General features: G+C 41.3%; 1 protein-coding gene across 4 annotated transcripts in view; it reads right to left on the minus strand.

The window, feature by feature from the left end:
- Positions 1–23,208, minus strand: part of snx29 (sorting nexin 29) — a 556,462-nt gene that overhangs the window by 497,427 nt on the left and 35,827 nt on the right. For all 4 annotated transcript variants that reach the window (XM_078418306.1, XM_078418305.1, XM_078418308.1 and 1 more), the window contains 4 exons: positions 19,327–19,507; positions 13,713–13,783; positions 10,012–10,260; positions 7,610–8,009 (listed from right to left, as the gene is read on the minus strand). In XM_078418306.1, coding sequence (XP_078274432.1) covers positions 7,610–8,009; positions 10,012–10,260; positions 13,713–13,783; positions 19,327–19,507 — 901 coding nt within the window. The remainder of the gene's footprint in view (positions 1–7,609; positions 8,010–10,011; positions 10,261–13,712; positions 13,784–19,326; positions 19,508–23,208) is intronic.

A 23,208-nucleotide genomic window follows, 5' to 3' on the forward strand; every position in this document is an offset into this window, starting at 1 on the left:
CATGTTGCCAGGATGTAAAGGAATGGCGGATGAACAAATGGCGTTTATGTTCAGTGTCCTTGAAGCGTGTTTATTACATTCGGTTCAGGGTGAGGATCTGACACAAGCGTTTGACCGTCATGTTACAGATATCGGTACGGACACATTTGGAGTATTGTGTGTGGTACTAGTCGCCCCGCTGCAGGAAGGAGGTCATCAAAATATGCAAATAATAAAGATTTATAAGAAGGTTGTCGGGTCTGAAGACTTTGAGTGTTACATTGGAAAGGCTGGCTCCTTCTACCTGGAGAGCAAGAGGTTGAAGGATGACCATATAGACGTTTATAAAGTCATGAGGGGCATGAGGGGTAAATTTCCAGTCTTTTCCATGGGGTAAGGAAGTCTAAAAGTGGAAGGAATCAGTTAAAAGTGAGAGGGGAAATGTTTGAAAAGGACCGTTGGGGCAAAATTTTCCACACAGATGCCAAGAGCTGCCAAAGTGGTGGAAGAAGATAAAGTTATGATATTTAAAAGACATTTGAACAGGTACATGGATAAGAAATAGTTTGGAGGGATACGAGTCAGGGGGAGGCAAGTTGAACTAGCCCCGTTAGGCAACTTGGTCGGCTTGGACAAGGTGGGCAAAAGTCATGTTTCTGTGCGGTAGAGCTCTATGACTCTTTGTCGAAGAGCTAGTACATGTCACCAAAACCTGGTGTAATGCCGGAGAGGAATGATGAAGTTTTAAGTTAGGTTTCGGAAGACTGGTTAGAAGATATAATGCCGGCCAGAAAGACAACGGAGGAATGAGGCTGACGGTGAAAAAGACATGGACGTCGCTTTCAACAGCAGATGGATTGGAGGGGAATTTGCTGGTTTTCAAATTAAATGCTGATATAACATGTCATTTAATAACCCACATTACTTAAAAACTTAATCAATAGAAGAATTTTCATATTCTTTATCATAAATCATTTCAAGTGACTGTCAGCAAAATAATCAAATTGCTTTGAAATGTTTCTGACAAGTAATATATCACTTTTAGTGTAATTTCTCTTGATAATATCTGTCAAGCAAAAACTTTGCTTAAACTGTATTTGCATAAATTGGTTTTTAGAATATCTTTTATAAATCTGTACCCACACAAAAAAAGCAAATTTCATCTCGACATCACAGTCTATATCTCTCATTTCCCTTACCCCTGATTCTCAGTCTAAACAAGGGTCTCGACCCGAAACGTCACCCATTCCTTCTCTATAGAGATGCTGCCTGCTGAGTTACTCCAGCACTTTGTGTCTATCTTCAGTTTAAACCAGCATCTGCAGTTCCTTCCTACAAATTTTGTCTGCTCCACTGGGAAATTTCCTCAAGGTATGTCTACTTTGAAGAAGTTCTCCTCCTCTCTCCGACGAGAGTTCTGCAACATCCTCTCTCGCTGCTCCCCCCCTGTGATTCCTCCTGCTCTCCGATTCGACGAGAGCGAAATGCTGGAGTAACTCAGCGGGTCAGGCAGCATCTCGGGAGAGAAGGAATGGGTGACGTTTCTGGTCGAGACCCTTCTTCAGACTGATCAGACCTAGACTCGCTACCACAGCCACGTGTGTTTTATCATTGTTACTTTTTTGCATATCTTTCATTCATTTGTTCTATATCTCTTTACATCACCATCTATATCTCTCGTTTCCCTTTCCCCGACTCTCAGTCTGAAAAAAAGGCCTCAACCCGAAACCTCACCCGTTCCCTCTCTCCAGAGATGCTGCCTGTCCCGCTGAGTTACTCCAGCACTTTGTGTCTATCTTCCTTGCAAAAGTCCAAGTCAGGTCAACTTTATCTTGGGAAAATATACAAGGTTGGAAGCTAAACTCAGTGTTGCATAGAATATCAAGCTTATGATATAAACTTAAAGAGTGAGAAGATGGAATTGATGACTGAAGGACAGAGCTTGTTCCAGGGGCTGAATAGATTGGCTGAACAATCCCATGGTTAACTAATAGAAACTGTGCCTTATCCAAAATTAAATGTCAGGCAAATAAATTGATATAATAGAAGAAGTAAGGTTAAGGCAGGTGGCAAGTACAGAGGGTTTTCAATATTTTGTATTTGTAATGCAAGAATAATTATGCTTTGCTGATGCCAAGCATGTGGCAACAGAAACACATTGTTGCTGACAATTCAGCTAAAATCTTTATTCTAAACAATGATCAAAGGTTAATATATTTTTTAAAGGTTTACTTTAGTTTGGAGATACAGTGCGAAAAATGGCCCACCGAGTCCGCACTGACCAGCAATCCCCACATATTAGCACTATCCTACATACACTAGGGACAATTTACATTTCTACAAAGCCAATCAACCTACAAACCTGTACGTCTTTGGAGTGTGGGAGGAAACCAAGGTTCTCGGAGAAAACCCACATGGTCACGGGGAAAACGTACAAACTCCTTACTGACAGCACCCGTTGGGAGCTATTTGAACCATTTGTCATTAAGCATTTCACTGGGGTAATTTTTCTCAATTGAAATATAAAAGATGTCACAAGCCAACAGATTCACTCACAGGTTATTAACTTTCCATTCTACACTTTTGGTATATTCATGCAAATTATTATAATTTTCCACCCACTGAATTTTAAGGCAATAATAGACATAAAGTAAGGTGAGGCTGGAACACAATGGCATTGAAGTGATTGAAGTGTTTTTTCAATAGCCACAAAAACAATATATCAAAGGGACAAAATCAAAAAGTTACATTCTTTTGAAATGCCTTTTCTTTAAAAGCTGTATAACACCATCTATTTGTCCATACTCCAGCAACCAAAGCAATCTACATCAGACAAAGCCTGCTCCTGCATTCTCCTAATAATCAAGAACCATCGCCTCTTCAGCTTTCTCTCTACTCACCCCACTCACTTCATGGGTCCTAGCTTCTTGTTTGTGAAACCCATGGTCAAATATGAAATAATTTAAATTAATTATAAATTAATTAATTTATAAATTAAATTTATAAATTTAAATTTATAGTTTAAATACCAGTTTAAACTATAAACTGGCATTTCAAGTTTATCAGAAATACCAAAATGCTGCAAAATCCAGAAATAACTCTCTTTGGTGCCTCCAAATCCCTCTGCTAGTGGCGTCTCTATAATCATTGGACTCCTTGCTCCCTACCCACCCCCCCCCCCCATTTTCCCCAACATTCCTGAAAATAATTCTCTAGCAATGCAGATTGCCCTCACATACAGTACGACCAGGGTTATCTCAAATACTAATATATCAATATTTACAATGAGACTATTTGATTATCACCCTTTTGTTAGTGCTGTAAATACCTTACCTTACCATAAGTAACTTACCTTCTAAAAAAACAAAACTAACGTTAAAGTGGTGTAAAAATCCAAGTTTCCTGCAGCACCGAATACATGCCTCGTCTTTTGTGAATAAATCTAAAATTGTAATATTGCAGGCTGATGGAAAGCTGGAATAAGTTGCAAAACCTATATAGGCCGGTGTTATTGTTAATTCCAATACAGATCTTTAGTTTTATAATGACTTGAGGAAATGCAGCAAAACCGATGAGTTCTGAAAATGAAATACGCTTCATTGAGGTGGCTTTTCTGTCCGAAGTGACAAAACAGCTGATCATTCTGGAGCTGACAGTGCCCTGGGAAGAGCTTATTGAAGAAGCAAATGAGAGGAAACGCGCAAAGTACCAGGAACTGGTGGAGATGTGCCGGGACAGAGGCTGGAAGACATGCTATGAACCCGTAGAGGTGGGCTGTAGAGGCTTTGCAGGTCGCTCACTCTGCAAAGTCCTCAACCAGTTGGGCATTACGGGGCTGGCAAAGAAGAGGGCCATTCAATCCGCAAGCGAAGCCGCAGAGAAAGCCACTAGGTGGCTTTCGATTAAGAGGGCTGATCCGTGGGCGGTTGCAGCTGGGACGCAAGTCGGGGCCTGATCAACCCCGGCTGGGTCGCCTGGGCGAGGGTGTCTGATGTTGTGAGACCCGAAACACCCGATTACCCCAGGTCACATCACTGAGGATGTGTCCCAACGCATCCAGAAGATGTAACTTTCACATTGTGGTATGAACATTAGTGTAGAATGCAGTATCGTACAAGAACAGGCCTTTCAGCCCACAACATCTGTGGTGACCATGATACCAATTTAAACTAAGCCAAGCTGCCTGCACATGGTCGATATCCCTTCTTCGCTGCCTGTTAAATGCCTCTTAAATATTGTCATCATATCTACTACATCTGCTGGCTGGCATCTGTTCCAGGCACTTATCACTGTGTGAAAAGCTTCCCTCAAGGATCTCCAATGAAGTTTCCTCCTTTCACCCAAGTCCATGGTATCTAAGATTTCCATCCTGGTAATCAATTCCTGGGAAAAATACTTTATCAAACCTATTTATGCTTCTCATCTATCATTCTATCCTATTCTATCTATCATTCTATCCTAATCTATCTATCTATCTATCTATCTATCTATCTATCTATCTATCTATCTACCTATCTATCTATCTATCTATTCTATCAATCTATCAATCTATCTATTCTATCAATCTATCTATTCTATCAATCTATCTATCTATTCTATCAATCTATCTATCTATTTTATCAATCTATTCTATCAATCTATCTATCTATCTTCTATCTATCTTCTATCTATCATATCTATCAATCTATCAATCTATCAATCTATCAATCTATCTATCTATCTACCTATTCTATCAATCCATCAATCTGTCAATCTATCTATCTATCTATTACAAAAACTCTTGGAGTTTGTTTGTGTGTATATGTTTATGTGTGTGCCATTCTTCTACACAGCCAAAACGGTAGACAGCGCGACACATTTACGCCCACCCTACTCACCATTCCCCTGTGGTGTGAATAAACCCACTTTTGTTACTTTTTAAAAACAATTTACCTAATAAACTTTAATAAATTTGCGTCCACCCCCCAACCCCCAACCCCCCCCCCCCCCGGAGGACCAGTGGGAGGACCAGCAGGAGGACCAGCAGGAGAACCAGTGCCTGCCGCAGCGTGCCCCGTGCCTGACCTTCCTCCCGTGGTGCAGCGCGCCACAGAGGCAGCAGTAGAGGGTCCAACAGATGGCCGTCTCCTCCGTTCCCCGCCAATCGCAGCAAGAGAAATGGGGCCAAGGACAGTGCCTTCTCCCTGTCCACTCGCCCATCCACGGCCCCGGGAGCCGCTCCCCGCCGGGCAACGGGTCCATGCCGTCGCCAGCGTTCCCCGCCACAGATTGACATTTCCCAGGACACGCCCCGCCCAGCTACTGCTTCACGGTTGGTCCGAGGGGGGGGTTGGGGAGGGGGGGTGGGAAGGGGGTGGTGGGAAGGGGGTGGTGGGAAGGGGGTGGTGGGAAGGGGGTGGTGGGAAGGGGGTGGTGGGAAGGGGGTGGTGGGAAGGGGGTGGTGGGAAGGGGGTGGTGGGAGATAGGAGGGGGAGGGGAGGGGGGAGAGGGAAGGGGGGAGTGGGGTTGGGGAGAGGGGAGGGGGGAGGGAGAGGGGAGGGAGGGAGAGGGGAGGGAGGGAGGGGGATGGCGGGGATAGGGGAGGGGTGAAGGGGATGGGGGTGGGGGTCGGGGAGGGGAGGGAGGGGGGGAGGGGTGAGGGGCAGGGGTGAAGGGGAGGAGGGGGTGCTGCACCAATGCAGGAGAGATTTGGACCCAACGGGTCCACTTGGTCTAGTTATTTAGTATCCTTCTATCGAGAATATTCAGTTGTCAACATGTTATTTAGATTGCAAAAAAATGCCACTCCAAACCAGTACATCATCTTGCACTACCCTGCAGAGTGCTGAGCTGACAGTTTGAGCAGCAGAAAATAAAAGGAAAAAAATAAAATCTAGTCATTAAAACTCATCAGTTTGATAAATGCTTCTGGATCACTTGTCGGACATGGCCATGCTGTTTACGTTTGCTCGGCTAATGAGAGCACAATAGTTATTGATTCCTTTTACAGCTGATTCAATTAGCATTCTTGTTCACAATCCAGAGAGAATGATGATCGTTTAGACACAAAAAGCTGGAGTAACTCAGTGGGTTAGAGTGCATCTCTGGAGAAAAATAATAGGTGGCGTTTTGGATCGAGACCCTTCTTCAGACTGAGAGTCAGGGGACAGGGTAACAAGAGATATAGACGATGATATAGAAAGATATAGAACAAATGAATGAAAGATATGTAAAAAAGTAATGATGATAAAGGAAAATTGTCAGACCATTATTAGCTGTGATATAGGTGAAAATGAGTTACAGACAATGAGACTCAACAAGACGACTTGGAAGCTAGGGTGGGGGAGGGACAGAGAGAGCGGGGGTATGCAAGGGTTACTTGAAGTTAGAGAAATCAATATTCATATCGTTGGGCCGTAAGCTACCCAAACAAAATATGAGGTGCTGTTCCTCCAATTTGCATTTGGCCTCACTATGACAATGGAGGAGGCCCAGGACAGAAAGGTCAGTGTGTGAATAGGAAGGGGAATTAAAGTGTTTGGCAACTTGGAGATCAGGTAGGCCCAGGCGGATTGAACGATGCTGGAGAAAGGAGAATTGCTCACAAAATAAAGTCAATTGGAAGAATGAGGTAGGAACAGACGTGAATGAACTGTACAAGTGAGATCATAGTAAACAATGGCCAATCTATCACGAGGCACTGAGCTTTAGTGAGCTAAAGATGATGTTAAAGTAAAGATGTGTGATCTTCAATGAATGAGCTATTTTTTACCAGTAGAGCCAATGAAATTAATGGGGCTTTACTGAAGATCTGCAAAGGATACTGTTTGCTTTCATCTGGCGATTAAGAGATAAAGCAAGGACCCAAACTGCTAAAGTAGCTCAGCGGGTCAGGCAGCATCTATGGAGAACATGGGATAGATGATGCTTCTCGTCGGGACCCTTCTTCAGGTGTACAAAATGAAAATTCACACGGGCTGAAGGACCAAATGGAAAGACTGGAAAGAGATTTGTAAATCATATTTTACCTCAACAGTCAAATTCACATACAGGTTAGCTGGGAAATTGTTTGTCGGCCTGAATCCGTTTGGAGCATTTCACTGCACTGGGCCTGTACTCGCTGGAGTTTTGAAGAATGAGGGGGGACTTTATTGAAATGTACAGAATAGTGAAAGGCTTGGATTGAGTGGATGTGGAGAGGATGTTTCCACTAGTGGGAGAGTTTAGGACTAGAGGTCATAGCCTCAAAATTAAAGGACGTTCTTTTAGGAAGATGAGGAAGAATTTTTTTTCATTAGAGGGTGGTGAATCTGTGGAATTCTTTGCCACAGAAGACTGTGGAGGCAAAGTCAGTGGATATATTTAAGACAGAGATAGATAGATTCTTGATTAGTATGGGTGTCAGAGGTTATGGGGAGAAGGCAGAAGAATGGGGTTAGGAGGGAAAGATAGATCAGCCATGATTGAATGGCGGAATAGACTTGATGGGCTGAATGGCCTAATTCTACTCTTATCACTCATGATCCCAAACCTTCAACAATATTACTGAAGATAGCACAGGAGAAGTACAATATTTAATTAAACATGACTTGACAATACTAATGTTTTAAAAAGTCAAGAGATGACTGGCGTTTTAATTGTAATCACTCACTGTTCAGAAAGGAGTCTGTCCTCTTCATTCTCTTTACTTTGATATATGCGCTCCCCATCTGCATCTTCATCTTCATCATCGTCATCATCAATACTTTTCATATCTCGTTTCATGTGAACAGCGTCACCATTTAGACATACATCCGCAGTCTTCAAGACACTGTTGCTGAATTCCTCTCCATTAGAATCTGGTTTACCATACAAATCTGGAGCAAATGCAGTTAAAATCACGGCTGAAGAAACAGATGAAGATTTTTCTGAATTTTCCTCAAAACTTTCTATTGTGACATCCGAATGTTTCACTCGTTCAGAGCATTGCTCTTCCTCTTCATTGTCACCATCAAAGGAAATAATATTTGGCACCATTTTCTTTTTCTTCTTTTCTCTTTTACTTTTCGCTTCTAATCATGGGAAAGAAAACAATAATACATTATCACATTTTACCAGTGCATATTTGGATTGTTAGCTTAAGAAAAAATGGCATTAGTTGTTTTTATTTTTAAAGGACAATATATTGTTGCTACAGCTGTTAAAGTACTAATGTAATAATATAATAAATAAATGCAACATATAGCCATATCATTACTGCCCAAAGAGTGAATGATTGAAAGAATCGGCTAGCAAAGAACAGAAATGTGCCATCAATCACACAATGTAAGCCAGGTTGTCCACTCTCCATAGTGCCATGTCCATAAATATGAAGGATTTATCTCTACTGTGAAAGAACAAATAGCAAATACAAAAAAATGAGATCTAAAGGGTAAAAGAACATCTGTCTGTCTCTCACCGGGCGCAATTTCTGTCTATCGCTAGGTGTAATTGAAATGTATTTGTTAATCTGCGCCTTCCTGAGGTGCTTGATGTATGATTGGTGTAGGACCATGTGAAGTGGAAAAGGCTAGTGCCTGCGGGAATGAACTGCACATCAAAGGGAAACGCGGTACATATGGAGCAGATGAATCTTTCTTCAGTGAGCAATCTACTGGATTGATCCAAGTATATTTAAGTATATTAAATATTAAAGTATATTAAAGTATATTTAAGTATATTTAAGTATATTAAATATGCTATATTTAAGAGGGAGTTAGATGTGGCCCTTATGGCTAAAGGGATCAGGGGGTATGGAGAGAAGGCAGGTACAGGTTACTGAGCTGGATGATCAGCCATGATCATATTGAATGGCGGTGCAGGCTCGAAGGGCCGAATGGCCTACTCCTGCACCTATTTTCTATGTTTTCTATGTTTTTCTAAGTGATCACTGTATTTTACGCTCTTAAATAAAGTCTTGATTGCCTTGTCCGTTCCTTGTGGTGTGCTTTAAAGTTTTCTTTAACACGACCTGTCTGCACCCCAGATGCAGTTACATGGTCTACTGGGTGACAGGGCCTTAGATCATGTTGAAGGAAACCTCACCCCTAAACAGTCCTGACATTGACAAAGCCCTAACATGGCCAGCTGTGAAAACTGTCACTGATTTGAGTAGTTTTAAAATATCCCTGAAATTGAAGCATGTAAAACTATTAAAATTCAATTAAGTCATTAATAAAAATTGAATATCTATTTCAACTTGTTACACATGGCAAAACACCTCCTTGCATAACTAATTAAAAACATTTGAAAATAAATATCTTAAAAGGTAATAATCTAAAACCTAAATACCCAGAATTACGTGGGAAAACCCAACAGGACCATCTTCCTCCATGGGGAGTTCAGTAGTTAAGCCAACAGGCAGATAGATCTTGCCCATAAAATCTATCTGCAAGACCCACATTTCTGCATTTCACAGCGTGCATTGGAGACCTGAACAAATAATCACAATTTGCATTTGACTTCAGTGTCATATTGATAGAATCCTGCATTGAAGATGTGCTATCTTTGGAATAACATGTAAAATGGTGGTCCTGTTAGCCCCTCCCAAAAGTTTTTTTTAAGGACTCCATGGTACTATTTGAATAGCAAAGAAGTACTGCAGGTATCCTGGTCAACATTTATCTATCATCACCAAAACACAATCGTTACAAAAGATGCAGTTTGTCTATTATGCGCCTATGTCATCGGCAGATTCATTGCTTCATTGACTAACATTATTAACAGTACTTTAAATAATGTGTTGGCTGTGAAACAGACGCCCTGAGAACACCAGCATCATTTTACAAATGCACATCAGATTTTGCTTCTAAACCACAAGTTGGCGGGCATGAATAATGAATAATTTTATTCAGTTGACGAAATAATTCATCAAGTAGTTATTCTACACGCCAAAAACACAATTGACAGCAACATACAAAATGATGCTTATGATATTCCCCTCTTTCAAGTACTGTAATAAAAACTAATTAAAATTCAATGTTAAACCAAAGGTCTGCCTCATAATTTACATTTTGTAAAAATCAAGCTACTTACCTTGGTTTACAGTTTTCGACAGAACTGGCAGTCGGTCAGATTCAGGCTCCAGTCGCATGAAACTTGGCACAGCAGAAACTGTTGAGATTTCTTTCAGAAGTGTGCTGACCCCCTGGGTGGATTCCTTTAACAGGCACGTGACATTTTGTGTTGATTCCTTCAGTAAATTAGCAACTGCAGATGCAGACTTGTTCGGTCCATTCAAATCCTGGTTGTCAATGTTGATTGCAAAGAGGATTGAGTTTAACCCTTTAAATAAAGTTGGCATTGGTGAAGAAAAGATTCACAGTTCTATCGAGAAATACAATAAATGCAGGCAAGTGCCCTCTTGGAGGCCTCCCCATACTAATTAACTATCTTTTTAATACAAATAGCCAATATAAGATCAGAAAGCCAAACTAATTTAGACTTCCCTCTATAAACAGGAACCTTTCCAATCTAAATGAGAATGCATTATGGAAATCCTGTCAATTATTTGCAAAGCAAACTAAATATACATATTGAACATCATTCAAGTAGAAAAATAATCTTCTTTTGTTTTGACCTGGAAGAACATGATACATAGTATAAATCTGATGTGTTCATGGAAGATAAATCATTGTTGCATCATTAATTTGAAGATTTATTTTGCCTTGTAAAATCTGCATTTGAATGACAGGGGCAGCACAATGACACACAGCTAGTAAAGCTACTGCCTCACAACTCGGGTAACCCAAGGTGAATCTTGACTTTCATTGCTATCTGTGTGAAGTTTACGCATTCTCATCAGTGACCACACAGATTTCGTCCAGGGCCTTTGGCTTACTCGCACAATCCTCAAGACGTGCGACTTGGTAGGTTAAACGTCCACTGTAAATTGCCACTCATGTGTACGAGGTTTAGGCTTATTATTGTCACATCATCTGAGGTACAGTGAAAAGCAATGTTTTGCATGCTATCCATACAGATGAGATTTACCATAAGAAATGCAATCAAGTCAAACTCAAGTACAATAGATAGAGCAACAGGGAGGATACCGAGTGCGGAATAATATGAGTGGTGGAATATGAAGGAGTTGATTAGAATATGGCAAGAATGGGAAAATAGGGGTGAATGTAGAATTAGTGTAAAAATGGATGCTTGATAATTGGTGGCTGAAAGACTTGTTTCCACACTGTATGACTATGATGATGACGTCCAGAAATTAAAAATATAGAAAACCTCTAATTATACAAATCCTGCTCATCGAAATAAGCATAATTGATCATAAAATTTAAGATGAATCATTTAGAAAGTGAACATTGTGGGGTTTTTTCCTATTTAGCAGAGTCTCCTTTAAGTTTAGGTTTATTACTGTCATGTGTATCGAGGTGCAGTGAAAAGCTTTGGTTTACATGCTATCCAATCAAATCAGATAATACCATACCATCAAGCCAAACTCAAATACAATAGGTAAAGCAAAAGGGAAGATTCAGAATGCAGAATATAGTTTTCAGCATTGTATCACACCAGCTCCAGAGATAAATTCCAATGTCTGCAATGGGATAAAGGTGAATTGGAAGATACCATACCACATGGAAGGACCATTCAGACTCCTGATAAAGAAGCTGTTCCTAAGTGTGGTAGTGTGCACTTTCAAGATTCTATATCTTCTGCCTGACCAGTATGGGAGAAGTATTTGATTATGTTGGCTGTTTTTCCGAGGCACAGTTGTGTGGGAGGAGTACTGCCTGAATTCGGAAATGATTAAAAGCACAGGAAAAAAGCACAGGACTGCACCCCAGGGTTCTGAAGGAGGTGGCCTCAGAGATTGTGGAGGCATTAGTTGTGATATGTTAGGAAGGAGATGAGGATAAAAAAAAATTAGTCAGAGGGTGGAATTCTTTGCCATAGAAATCTGTGGAATTCTTTGCCACAGAAATCTGTGGAATTCTTTGCCATCAGTGGATATTTTTACGGTAGAGATAGATTTGTGATTAGTACAGATGTCAGAGGTAATGGGGAGAAGGTTAGGAGGAAGAGATAGATCAGCCATGATTGAATGGCAGAATATTGATGGGTCGAACGGCCTAATTCTACTCGTATCACTTATGACCTTATGATATTTCAAGAATTACTAGAGTTAGGAGTGGTTCCTGAAGATTGGAAAATTGCAAAACTATAGGCCGGTTAACCTGACTTCAGTGGTTGGTAAGATTTTAGAGTCAATTATAAAGGATGAGGTTACGTGGTACTTGGAAGTTCACGATAAAATAGGCCGAAGTCAGCATGGTTTTGTGAAGGGAAGATCTTGCCTGATGAACCTGCTGGAGTACTTTGAGGAAGTTAATAGCAGGACAGATAGATGATAGCAAGGCTGTAGACGTTGTTTACCGAGATTTTCAGAAGGCCTTCGATAAGGTGCCGCAAGTCAGGCCCATGCTATTGAGGGAAAGATACTAGCATGGATAACGGGTTGGCTGGATGGCAGAAGGCAAAGAGTTGCTATAAAAGGCGCTTTTTCAGGTTGGCTGCCAGTGACTAGTGGAGTTCCGCAAGGGTCGGTGCTGGAGCTGCTTCTCTTCATGTTGTATATTCATGATTTGGATAAGGGGATTAAAGGCTTTTTGGCCAGGTTTGCAGAAAATTGGATAAGGAGGCAGAGATCTACCATTGAGTCCACTCCACCATTCAATCGTGGCTGATCTCTGCCTCCTCATCCCATTTTCTGCAAACTTGGCCAAAAAGTCTTTAATCCTCTTCTGTGCCAGTTCCTCATAGCCCTCAATTTCCTGACTTTACAAAAATGTATCTGCTGGTTGGAGACTATTGAGCAACTTAAACATATAACATGAGGCAACATAAACTTACATCCATAACAGAAATCACCTTCATGCCAATTATAAGATAATTCATTCAGCAATTTATTGGGAAAATTGCGTTAAGGAGAAAAATATTAATTTCAGTTAAACATAGGCATTGGTGAAAGATGTGTTCATAATGGGTCCGCAGAAACTTAAGATTCACTTTTTCAGTGCTTACTTCCCCTCATAAAAATTCCAGCTCCAGCAATGTAAGAATTGAACCTCACTTCTCAGTAAAGTTAATTCAATGTTTCCCAGCTAGCTCAGTTAGCGAATGAAGTAAAGATTAGGCTGATGTACTATTGGCTTAATTTAACAATCTTATGTTCCCAACAAATATAACATTTTACTGTCAACTCGATGAGGTGTGCTGCAGAGAAGGTTACAACGTGCTGTTGTACGACATTCTGTGCAAAAATTACTTCCACAGGTCACATGCAATGGTTTTGGTTTTAAATGGAAATTATGTCAAATTGCAAACCGTAACAACAAAACCTTAAAAATAAATCTGAATCCCATATAAGGTCCCAAACCTTATGCAGCTATACCAACATAAAGTGCTGGAGTAGCTCAACGGGTTAGGCAGCATCTGAGGAAGGGAATGGCAGGCGTCATTTGGATTGGGATCTTCCTTCAGACTGATTCAGCATCTGCATGATCTACAATATTTTTTTCCCTAAACACACCATTCTGCAGCCATTGTGTGGCCTGCTAACATTTGCATATAAAACCCCATACGTTTCAGTGAACCTGCAGAAAATCAGGATCTACTACTTGCAGCCCAATTTTATATTCCAATGTGAACATCAACACATAAATATTAAAAATATAATAAAAGGAAATGAAAACCTCTTTAGATAGATCAATTTTGCACCCTACCTGCTGCCATGGTTGGAAGCATGCTTGCATGCTCTTCATCCCTCATAAAGGACCAATCTTCATAGAAGACACTAAAAATCACGTGGAAAACAAGACACGTGGATAATTTATATGTGCATTAAACATCATAAGTCAGAATAAATTTGAAAAAAATCAAATCTATTTTCAAAATCTTTTCAGACTTCATCTGATATATTCCAACTCTTGCGGTTACTTAAGAAGCTGGATTACTTTATCTACAAGTGAAAATATTCATCCCATTAATCCCTTCACACTGATGCAGTGATCAAGAAAGCACATCAGTATATCTACATTCTGAGGTATCTGAGAAGATACAACATGTCTGTGAGGATTCCTCGAACCTCTACAGATGCTCTATTTTGCCAGGATGCATTTCAGCCCTATATTGCAACTGCTCTGCTTGACTCTTGAACCTGCAAAACATCCCAGTCCATCATTTTCTTCATCTAGTCCATCTGTACGGTGCTTTGCATGAGGAAAAGGTGAAGTATCATCAAGGATGGCTGTTTTGCTGGCTATTCCTTTACTTTTCCAACTTCTGAGAGACAATACAGGAGCTTGCAAACTCAGACGGCGAGACTTTCTCACCTCTTTCTCACCACCTTTCCAGAGTTGCTGCCATGCACTCTTACTCTGAACTCTATCTCACTCGGTTATTCCTGATGACTACATGTGCAGGAAGTGTGTCCAGCTGCAGCTCCTGGCAAAACGCATTGAAAGGTTGGAGCTGCGGTTGGACTCATTCTGGAGCATCCACGATGCTGAGAAGGTCGTGGATAGCACGTATAGCGAGTTGGCCACACCACAGGTAAAAGGTAAGCGGACAGAAAGGAAACGGGTGGCCACTAGGCAGCGTAGCAGTAGGCAGGTAGTGCAGGAGTCCCCTGCGGTCATCTCCCTCCTAAACAGATATGCCATTTTGGATACTGTTGGGGGAGATGGCTCATCAGGGGAAGGCAGCAGCAGCCAAGTTTGTGGCACCGTGGGTGGTTCTGCGGCAAAAGAGAGGAGGAAAAAGAGTGGAAGGGCTATAGTGATAGGGGATTCAATTGTAAGGGGAATAAATAGGCGTTTCTGCGGCCGCAAACGAGACTCCAGGATGGTATGTTGCCTCCCTGGTGCAAGGGTCAGGGATATCTCTGAGCGGCTGCAGGACATTCTGGAGGGGGAGGGTGAGCAGCCAGTTGTCGTGGTGCACATTGGCACCAACGATTTAGGTAAAAAACGGGATGAGGTCCTACAAGGTGAATTTAGAGAGCTAGGAGATAAACTTAAAAGTAGGACCTCAAAGGTAATAATCTCTGGATTACTACCAGTGCCACGTGCTAGTCAGAGTAGGAATAGGAGGATATTTCAGATGAATACGGGGCTTGAAAAATGGTGCAAGGGGGAGGGATTCAAATTTATAGGACATTGGAACCAGTTCTGGGAGAGGTGGGACCAGTACAAACAGGACGGTCTGCACCTGAGCTGGAATGGAACCAATGTCCTAGGGGGAGTGTTTGCTAGTGCTGTCGGAGAGGATTTAAACTAATGTGGCAGGGGGATGGGAGCAGGAGCAGAGTAAATGAGGGTAGAAGCAACAGGTAGCAAGGTGAAAAGTAAAAGTGGCAGGCAGACAAATCCAGGGCAAAAATCAAAAAGGGCCACTTTTCAACATAATTGTATAAGGGGTAAGAGAGTTGTAAAAACAAGCCTGAAGGCTTTGTGTCTCAGTGCAAGGAGTATACGTAATAAGGTGGATGAATTAAATGTGGAGATAGTTATTAATGATTATGATATAGTTGGGATTACGGAGACATGGCTCCAGGGTGACCAAGGCTGGGAGCTCAACATCCAGGGATATTCTATATTCAGGCGGGATAGACAGAAAGGAAAAGGAGGTGGGGTAGCGTTACTAGATAGAGAGGAGATTAAAGCAGTGGAAAGGAAGTACATTAGCTTGGAGGAAGTGGAATCGATATGGGTAGAGCTACGAAACACTAAGGGGCAGAAAACACTAGTGGGAGTTGTGTACAGGCCACCTAACAGCAGTAGTGAGGTTGGGGATGGCATCAAGCAGGAAATTAGAAATGCGTGCACTAAAGGTGCAGCAGATATAATGGGTGACTTCAATCTACATATAGATTGGGTGAACCAAACTGGCAGGGGTGCTGAGGAAGAGGATTTCTTGGAATGTTTGAGAGATGGTTTTCTAAACCAACATGTCGAGGAACCAACGAGAGAACAGGCCATTCTAGACTGGGTATTGAGTAATGAGGAAGGGTTAGTTAGCAGTCTTGTTGTGCGAGGCCCCTTGGGCAAGAGTGATCATAATATGGTAGAGTTCTTCATTAGGATGGAGAGTGACAAAGTCAATACAGAAACAAGTGTTCTGAACTTAAAGAAAGGTAACTTTGAGGGTATGAGGCGTGAATTGTCCAAGATAGACTGGCGATTGATGCTGAAAGGGTTGACGGTGGACATGCAATGGAAGGCATTTAAAGGTCGCATGGATGAACTACAACAAGTGTTCATCCCAATTCGGCAAAAGAACAAACCAGGAAAGGTAGTGCAACCGTGGCTAACAAGGGAAATCTAGGATAGTATTAAAACAAAAGATGAAGCATACAGATTAGCCAGAAAAAGTAGCATACCAGAGGACTGGGAGAAATTCAGAGTCCAGCAGAGGAGGACAAAGGGCTTAATTAGGAAAGGGAAAATAGATTATGAGGGAAAACTGGCAAGGAACATAAAAACTGACTGCAAAAGAAAAAGAGAAAAAGATTAGTTAAGACAAATGTAGGTCCCTTGCAGTCGGAAACAGGTGAATTGATCATAGGGAACAAGGAGATGGCAGACCAATTGAACAAATACTTTGGTTCTGCCTTCACTAAGGAAGACGTAAACCGTCTGCCGGAAATAGCGGGGGACCGGGGGTCTAATGAGATGGAGGAACTGAGGGAAATCCAGGTTAGTCGGGAAGTGGTGTTCGGTAAATTAAATGGATTAAAGGCAGATAAATCCCCAGGACCAGATAGGCTGCATCCCAGAGTGCTTAAGGAAGTAGCCTCAGAAATAGTGGATGCATTAGTGATAATTTTTCAAAACTCTTTAGATTCTGGAGTAGTTCCTGAGGACTGGAGGGTAGCTAATGTAACCCCACTTTTTAAAAAGGGAGGGAGAGAGAAAACGGGGAATTATAGACCAGTTAGCCTAACATCGGTAGTGGGGAAAATGCTAGAGTCAGTTATTAAAGATGTGCTGGCATCACATTTGGAAAGTGGTGAAATCATCGGACAAAGTCAGCATGGATTTACCAAAGGCAAATCATGTCTGACGAATATTATAGAAATTTTTCGAGGATGTAACTAGTAGAGTGGATAAGGGAGAACCAGTCGATGTGTTATATCTGGACTTTCAGAAGGCCTTCGACAAGGTCCCACATAGGAGATTGGTGTACAAACTTAAAGCACACGGTATTGAGGGTTCAGTGTTGAGGTGGATAGAAAATTGGTTGGCGGACAGGAAGCAAAGAGTAGGAATAAACGGGTCCTTTTCGGAATGGCAGGCAGTGACTAGTGGGGTACCGCAAGGCTCAGTGCTGGGACCCCAGTTATTTACAGTGTATATTAATGATTTGGACGAGGGAATTGAATGCAACATCTCTAAGTTTGCGGATGACACGAAGCTGGGTGGCAGTGTTAGCTGCGAGGAGGATGCTAGGAGGCTGCAGAGTGACTTGGATAGATTAGGCGAGTGGGCAAATGCATGGCAGATGCAATATAATGTGGATAAATGTGAGGTTATCCACTTTGGCGGCAAGAACAGGAAAGCAGAGTATTACCTGAATGGTGACCGATTGGGAGAAGGGGAGATGCAACGTGACCTGGGTGTCATGGTGCACCAGTCATTGAAAGCAAGCATGCAGGTGCAGCAGGCAGTGAAGAAAGCGAATGGTATGTTGGCATTCATAGCAAGAGGATTTGAGTTTAGGAGCAGGGAGGTTCTGCTGCAGTTGTACAGGGCCTTGGTGAGACCGCACCTGGAGTATTGTTTTGGTCTCCTAACCTGAGGAAAGACGTTCTTGCCTTAGAGGAAGGACAGAGAAGGTTCACCAAATTGATCCCTGGGATGGCGGGACTTTCATATGAGGAAAGACTGGATAGACTGGGCTTGTACTCGCTGGAATTTAGAAGACTGAGGGGGGATCTTATAGAAACATATAAAATTCTTAAGGGGTTGGAGAGGCTAGATGCGGGAAGATTGTTCCCAATGTTGGGGGAGTCCAGAACCAGGGGTCACAGCTTAAGGATAAGGGGGAAGTCTTTTAGGACCGAGATGAGAAAACATTTCTTCACATAGAGAGTCGTGAGTCTGTGGGATTCTCTGCCACAGAAGGTAGTTGAGGCTAGTTCATTGGCTATATTTAAGAGGGAGTTAGATGTGGCCCTTTTTGCTAAAGGGATCAGGGGGTATGGAGAGAAGGCAGGTACAGGCTACTGAGCTGGATGATCAGCCATGATCATATTGAATGGCGGTGCAGGCTCGAAGGGCCGAATGGCCTACTCCTGCACCTATTTTCTATGTTTCAATGTTATCATGATATTTATTGTACTTTCAATTTTTTTGCACAACTTTGTATTGCACTACAATCTTGAACCAGTGTTATTGTGCACTCACCATTGTATTTATTGTTGTATTTATCATTCCTGTATATACTCCGTTTGCTCTGTTTGGAAGGAATTTCATTACACCTTGATGTATATAACAATAAACTAATCTAATCTGAATCTGTCAGTTTGTTTCTGTCTGATTAATATGCAAGATAAATGAACATTCTGGGAATAGATAAATTATGGTTATCAAAAATACACATTCAATTCTAGCCCTATTACCAAAATGCAATATTTGAAATATCTCCAAAAACTAAATTAGAGGGTGTGTTACATATCAAGTTTTTGAACAGATATTTAATTGGCTTTCAACCTATGGTCTTTGCCTGTCTAAGAGTAAATGGAATATGATATGAGCAATATTAGGTGGGATAAGATGTGAGAATAGTAAATTAAAAATTAAAGGTAGACACAAAATGCTGGAGTAACTCAGCGGGACAGGCAGCATCTCTGGAGAAAAGGAATGGGTGACGTTTTGGGTCGAGACCCTTCTTTATCAAGGTCTTGCTTTCTGGAGGCAGCAACTGTTTTTTGCAAATAGTGCAAAGAATTAGACAGGTGCACTCTGCAAACGTTCACACTGTCAACCCCATGACAGAAGCAACTAAGAGTTGAGTTTGGATACTTGAATAAACCTGATGGACTGGATGCAGCCATTTGCCTCAGCACCATTTGGTGCTTTGTCATTGGACTCGGTGACAAGGGCATTGGTAAGATGGAGGTCAGAGGTCCTGGCCCACAAGAAGCTCATGACATGCTGTTCACAGCCAAATGCCCTGTCAGTGTATAATCTAAAATGATTAAATCATGGTGGGAATCAAACTGACAGCTTTCTGATAGGAGATCTACAAATCAAGCCAAATTACATTACAGTGATTACCTACATTTAAGGAAGATATCCTCATCTTACAACCAACAAAATGTCTCAATCACATTACCTTAGCTGGTTTCCATCACCAAGAAGCATGTGCATATATCGTTCGAGTGAATGTTCATTCAGTGCAGATCGGAGCCAAGCTCTGCCCCGGCCTATATCTGTGGTGATATTCCTTAAAGAACAGTATCGCTGTAGCTCATGTTTGTTCATATGCTCTCTTACAAAATACCAAAAAACAGGCTCTGAAAAGTAAACAAAATGTAATATTTAGAATAATCTAATTGCATAAACATATTTTCTATATATAACTGAACACATCCGCTTATGTGACAGAATAAATATAAACTTAGCTCAGAAAACGATGCCATTTGTTGCAATGCATAAAGGTCAAAGTGCATTATGTCTGCAACTGATTTAAAAGGAAAAAACAATTTAATTCCACCTAAGCATCATGTGATTTGTCGGAACACAGCCTTGATTCATCGCTGAAACTGAATTTGAGCAATACATCTTTAAATTACCGTTGCCCATTCAGATTTAGAATGTATAATTCTAATAATAAACTATCTTGCTTCAATCAAACAATCAATCTAAAGCCATCAGGGAGATGTGGACGTCAGAGAGATTCAATGAAATGACAACATAAAACATCACTCATCAGGAATCATATGCCAATTTAAGTACACGTTGAAGTTTATGTCTTAAGGGCCTGGCCCACTTTAGGCAATTTTGAGGCGAGATTACAGCGTCTTCGGAAACATCGCGAAATTCCCACGCTGTCAATGCTTCTCCGGCATCCTAATTTTCTCTGAAATCACTGACAAGTCGGTAAGTACTTGAGAGTTTTGAACTATAACATCTTGTAGGGGTTACTTAAAAACCAAGCTTCACTGTAACAAGGCATAAACTGGATTTACTTCCAGTTTACTAATAGCTGTATTCAAAAAAATAATTTTAAAAGTGGTTAAGTGGATTTTTGTGAAAAGTGTGTGGGCATTCTTTGAAAATGTACAGGAGATGCATATCTGGTTTCTGGGTTGCATATCTGGGTTGGGAGCCCACTTTAAATGTAATGGCTGATAGCCATAAACATCACGAAAATCCCCACGCTTACCTGACCATCAAACTGTCGCCTCCAATCTACCTGTCAAATGTCCTGACGGTAAATAAATTGGTTAAACACAAGCATTTTATGGTATTTTGAAATGATTTTACTTATTTTAATATAATGTGCTTCTAAATGCATCTAAGAGAACCTATCAAACCTGGGGACAGCAGGCGACAGCGCCCGCAATAAGCAACGATACCTGGCGACAAGCCAGATGTCGCCGAGAAATTTCACTCCGGATTTCTCAGCGACGCGCCGAGATCCACTATGATTCTTGGAAGACTCCTCACGATCATGCCCACGACACCCGGCGAACTGTCGGCGACAGCCTAGTCACCGGCAGTCACCTTAAAATCGCCTAAAGTGGGACAGACCCTTTAAGTAAGAAAAGTTACAGATTCAGCAGTTGTCTTGCAGGAAATATAAGCACTTGAAGAAAGAAATTGAATGGAAATGGGGAAATAACTGAGAAATATGACTCACTGGATTGCTCTTCAAATGAGCTGGCAAGATGCAGCAGGCAAAATGGCTTCATCCTGTACTGAGCAATTATACACTTTAGAAAACGGTTCCAGAAAGAAGGAAGATCTCATTGAAAATTCTTACAGGCCTTCTTAAAATTATATTTAGTTCAGTTATTGTCATTTTCCTGAGATACAGTGAAATGCTCTACAGTGTTTTTTAAAAAAAGCTTGTTTAAGTTTGGTGGTTTTCTCAAATTGTACCTTGTTCATTTTATTTCGAATCAGATTGGATTCACAGCTAGTTGCACGTGGCTCATGATTATTATATTTGACAACAGCGAGATAAGCACATTTTTGCTCTAATGTTTTGGCTCATATTTTCAAGTTCAGTAGTTGCGAAAGTCCAAGTAAGGTTGAACAAGATCAAAAGGAGAAAAAATATAATCTCATAGGAACACCACGAAGCACAAAAGTGTAATTATATTTTTTTATAGTGCTCTGCCCTGGAACAGAAATGACTCAGTCTAGCTTTTATTTAACTAAATGCAAATCAAGCAGGGTCCTGATAATTTGACCACTGTTGTGGGCTGGATCTCAAACAGTGATGAAGAGTACAGGAAGGAGATAGAGAACTGAGTAACAAGGTGTCAAGACCACAACCTCTCCCTCAACATCAGCAAGGCAAAGGAGCTTATTATGGGCTTCAGGAAGTGAGATGGGATGCACACCCCAATCAGCATCAATGGTGTCAACTGCTCTGCTTCAGACTGCAAAGAATTGCAGTGTTTCAGCTGCAGTCTAGTCCAATACACAACCCAGCCTCCCCATCCTCCCCCCCCCCCCCGCCCACGATCAACTACACTTTCACCTCACGTAGTCTCAAGAAAGCAGCCAAACTAATCAAAGATCACTTGCAGGGACATTTCCTCTTCTCCCCGCTCCCGTCGGTTAGAAGATACAAAAGCTTGAAAGCATGTACCATCAGATCAGGAACAAATTCTTCCCTGCTGTTATCAGACTATAGAATGGTTCTCCCATAACCAAAGGTGCAGCACCAAATTTTCCAACCTACCTCATTGCGGACCTTGCATTTTTTTTTCTGAAACTGTTAGACTATAATGTTGTAGACCAGAAAGACACAAAATGCTGGAGTAACTCAGCGGGCCAGGCAGCATCTCTGGAGAGAAAGAATGGATGATGTTTCTGGTCGAGACCCTTCTCCAGTCTTGACCCGAACCGTCACCCATTCCTTCTCTCCAGAGATGCTGCCTGTCCAGCATCTGCAGTTCCTTCCTACAAATGTTGTAGACTATATTCTGCACTCTGGTATTTTTCTCTTTATACTACTTGTTCTACTTGTATAGGGCTTGATTGTACTTGTGATTTGACTGGATAGCATATAAAGAAAACTTTTCACTGTGCCTTGATAGATGTGACAATAAAAAAACAAAACCAATATCAGCACTTCTTATCAATCATTCCAGGACCTGCACTTTTAAAATGTGGAGTCAATATCCATTACATCAACTTCTTTTGTTTCAATTGAAGGAAAGTGATTCAATCCACAGCTAACAAATTTGCTGCAAGTTATATCAACAGGTTATTAAATATTAAACAAGGGACAGTTCATCTAGTTGATTAATAAGGATGATCAAATAGTATTACTGAGCATATCTTTACATTAATTAAATACATCTTCATTGTTCAGCTTTGCTGCTCCTGTTGTGTTATGAAATTAAGAAGACAGGGTGCAGAAATTAATTTTGATGACTGATATGTTTATTTTACATGTCTGACAAGATAGACAATAGACAATAGGTGCAGGATTGGACCATTCGGCTCTTCGAACCAGCACCGCCATTCATTGTGATCATGGCTGATCATCCACAATCAGTGCCCCGTTCCTGCCTTCTCCCTATATCCCTTGACTCTGCTATCTTTTAGAGCTCTATCTAACTCTCTCTTGAAAGCATGCAGAGAATCGGCGTCCACTGCCTTCTGAGGCAGAGAACTCCGCAGATTCACAACTCTCCGGGTAAAAACGTTTTTCCTCATCTCCGTTCTAAATGACTTACCCCTTATTCTTAAACTGTGGCCACTGCTTCTGCACTCCCCCAACATCGGGAACATGTTTCCTGCCTCTAGCGTGTCCAATCCCTTAATAATCTTATATGTTTCAATAAGATCCCCTCTCATCCTTCTAAAATAATTAATAAAAACCCATGAAGTGTACATATGCAGCTTCCTGATGGCAAAGTGTGATTGAGTCATACAATTAAAAAGTCCAAAGATAGATTCTTCATTTGTCCTGAGTTAGTTAACATCATCAATGGCGGTGGAGTTGGTACCACTGCCAGCAGAAGACTAATGG

Source organism: Rhinoraja longicauda, chromosome 21 (assembly GCF_053455715.1).
Source record: "Rhinoraja longicauda isolate Sanriku21f chromosome 21, sRhiLon1.1, whole genome shotgun sequence".
Lineage (NCBI taxonomy): Eukaryota > Metazoa > Chordata > Chondrichthyes > Rajiformes > Arhynchobatidae > Rhinoraja > Rhinoraja longicauda.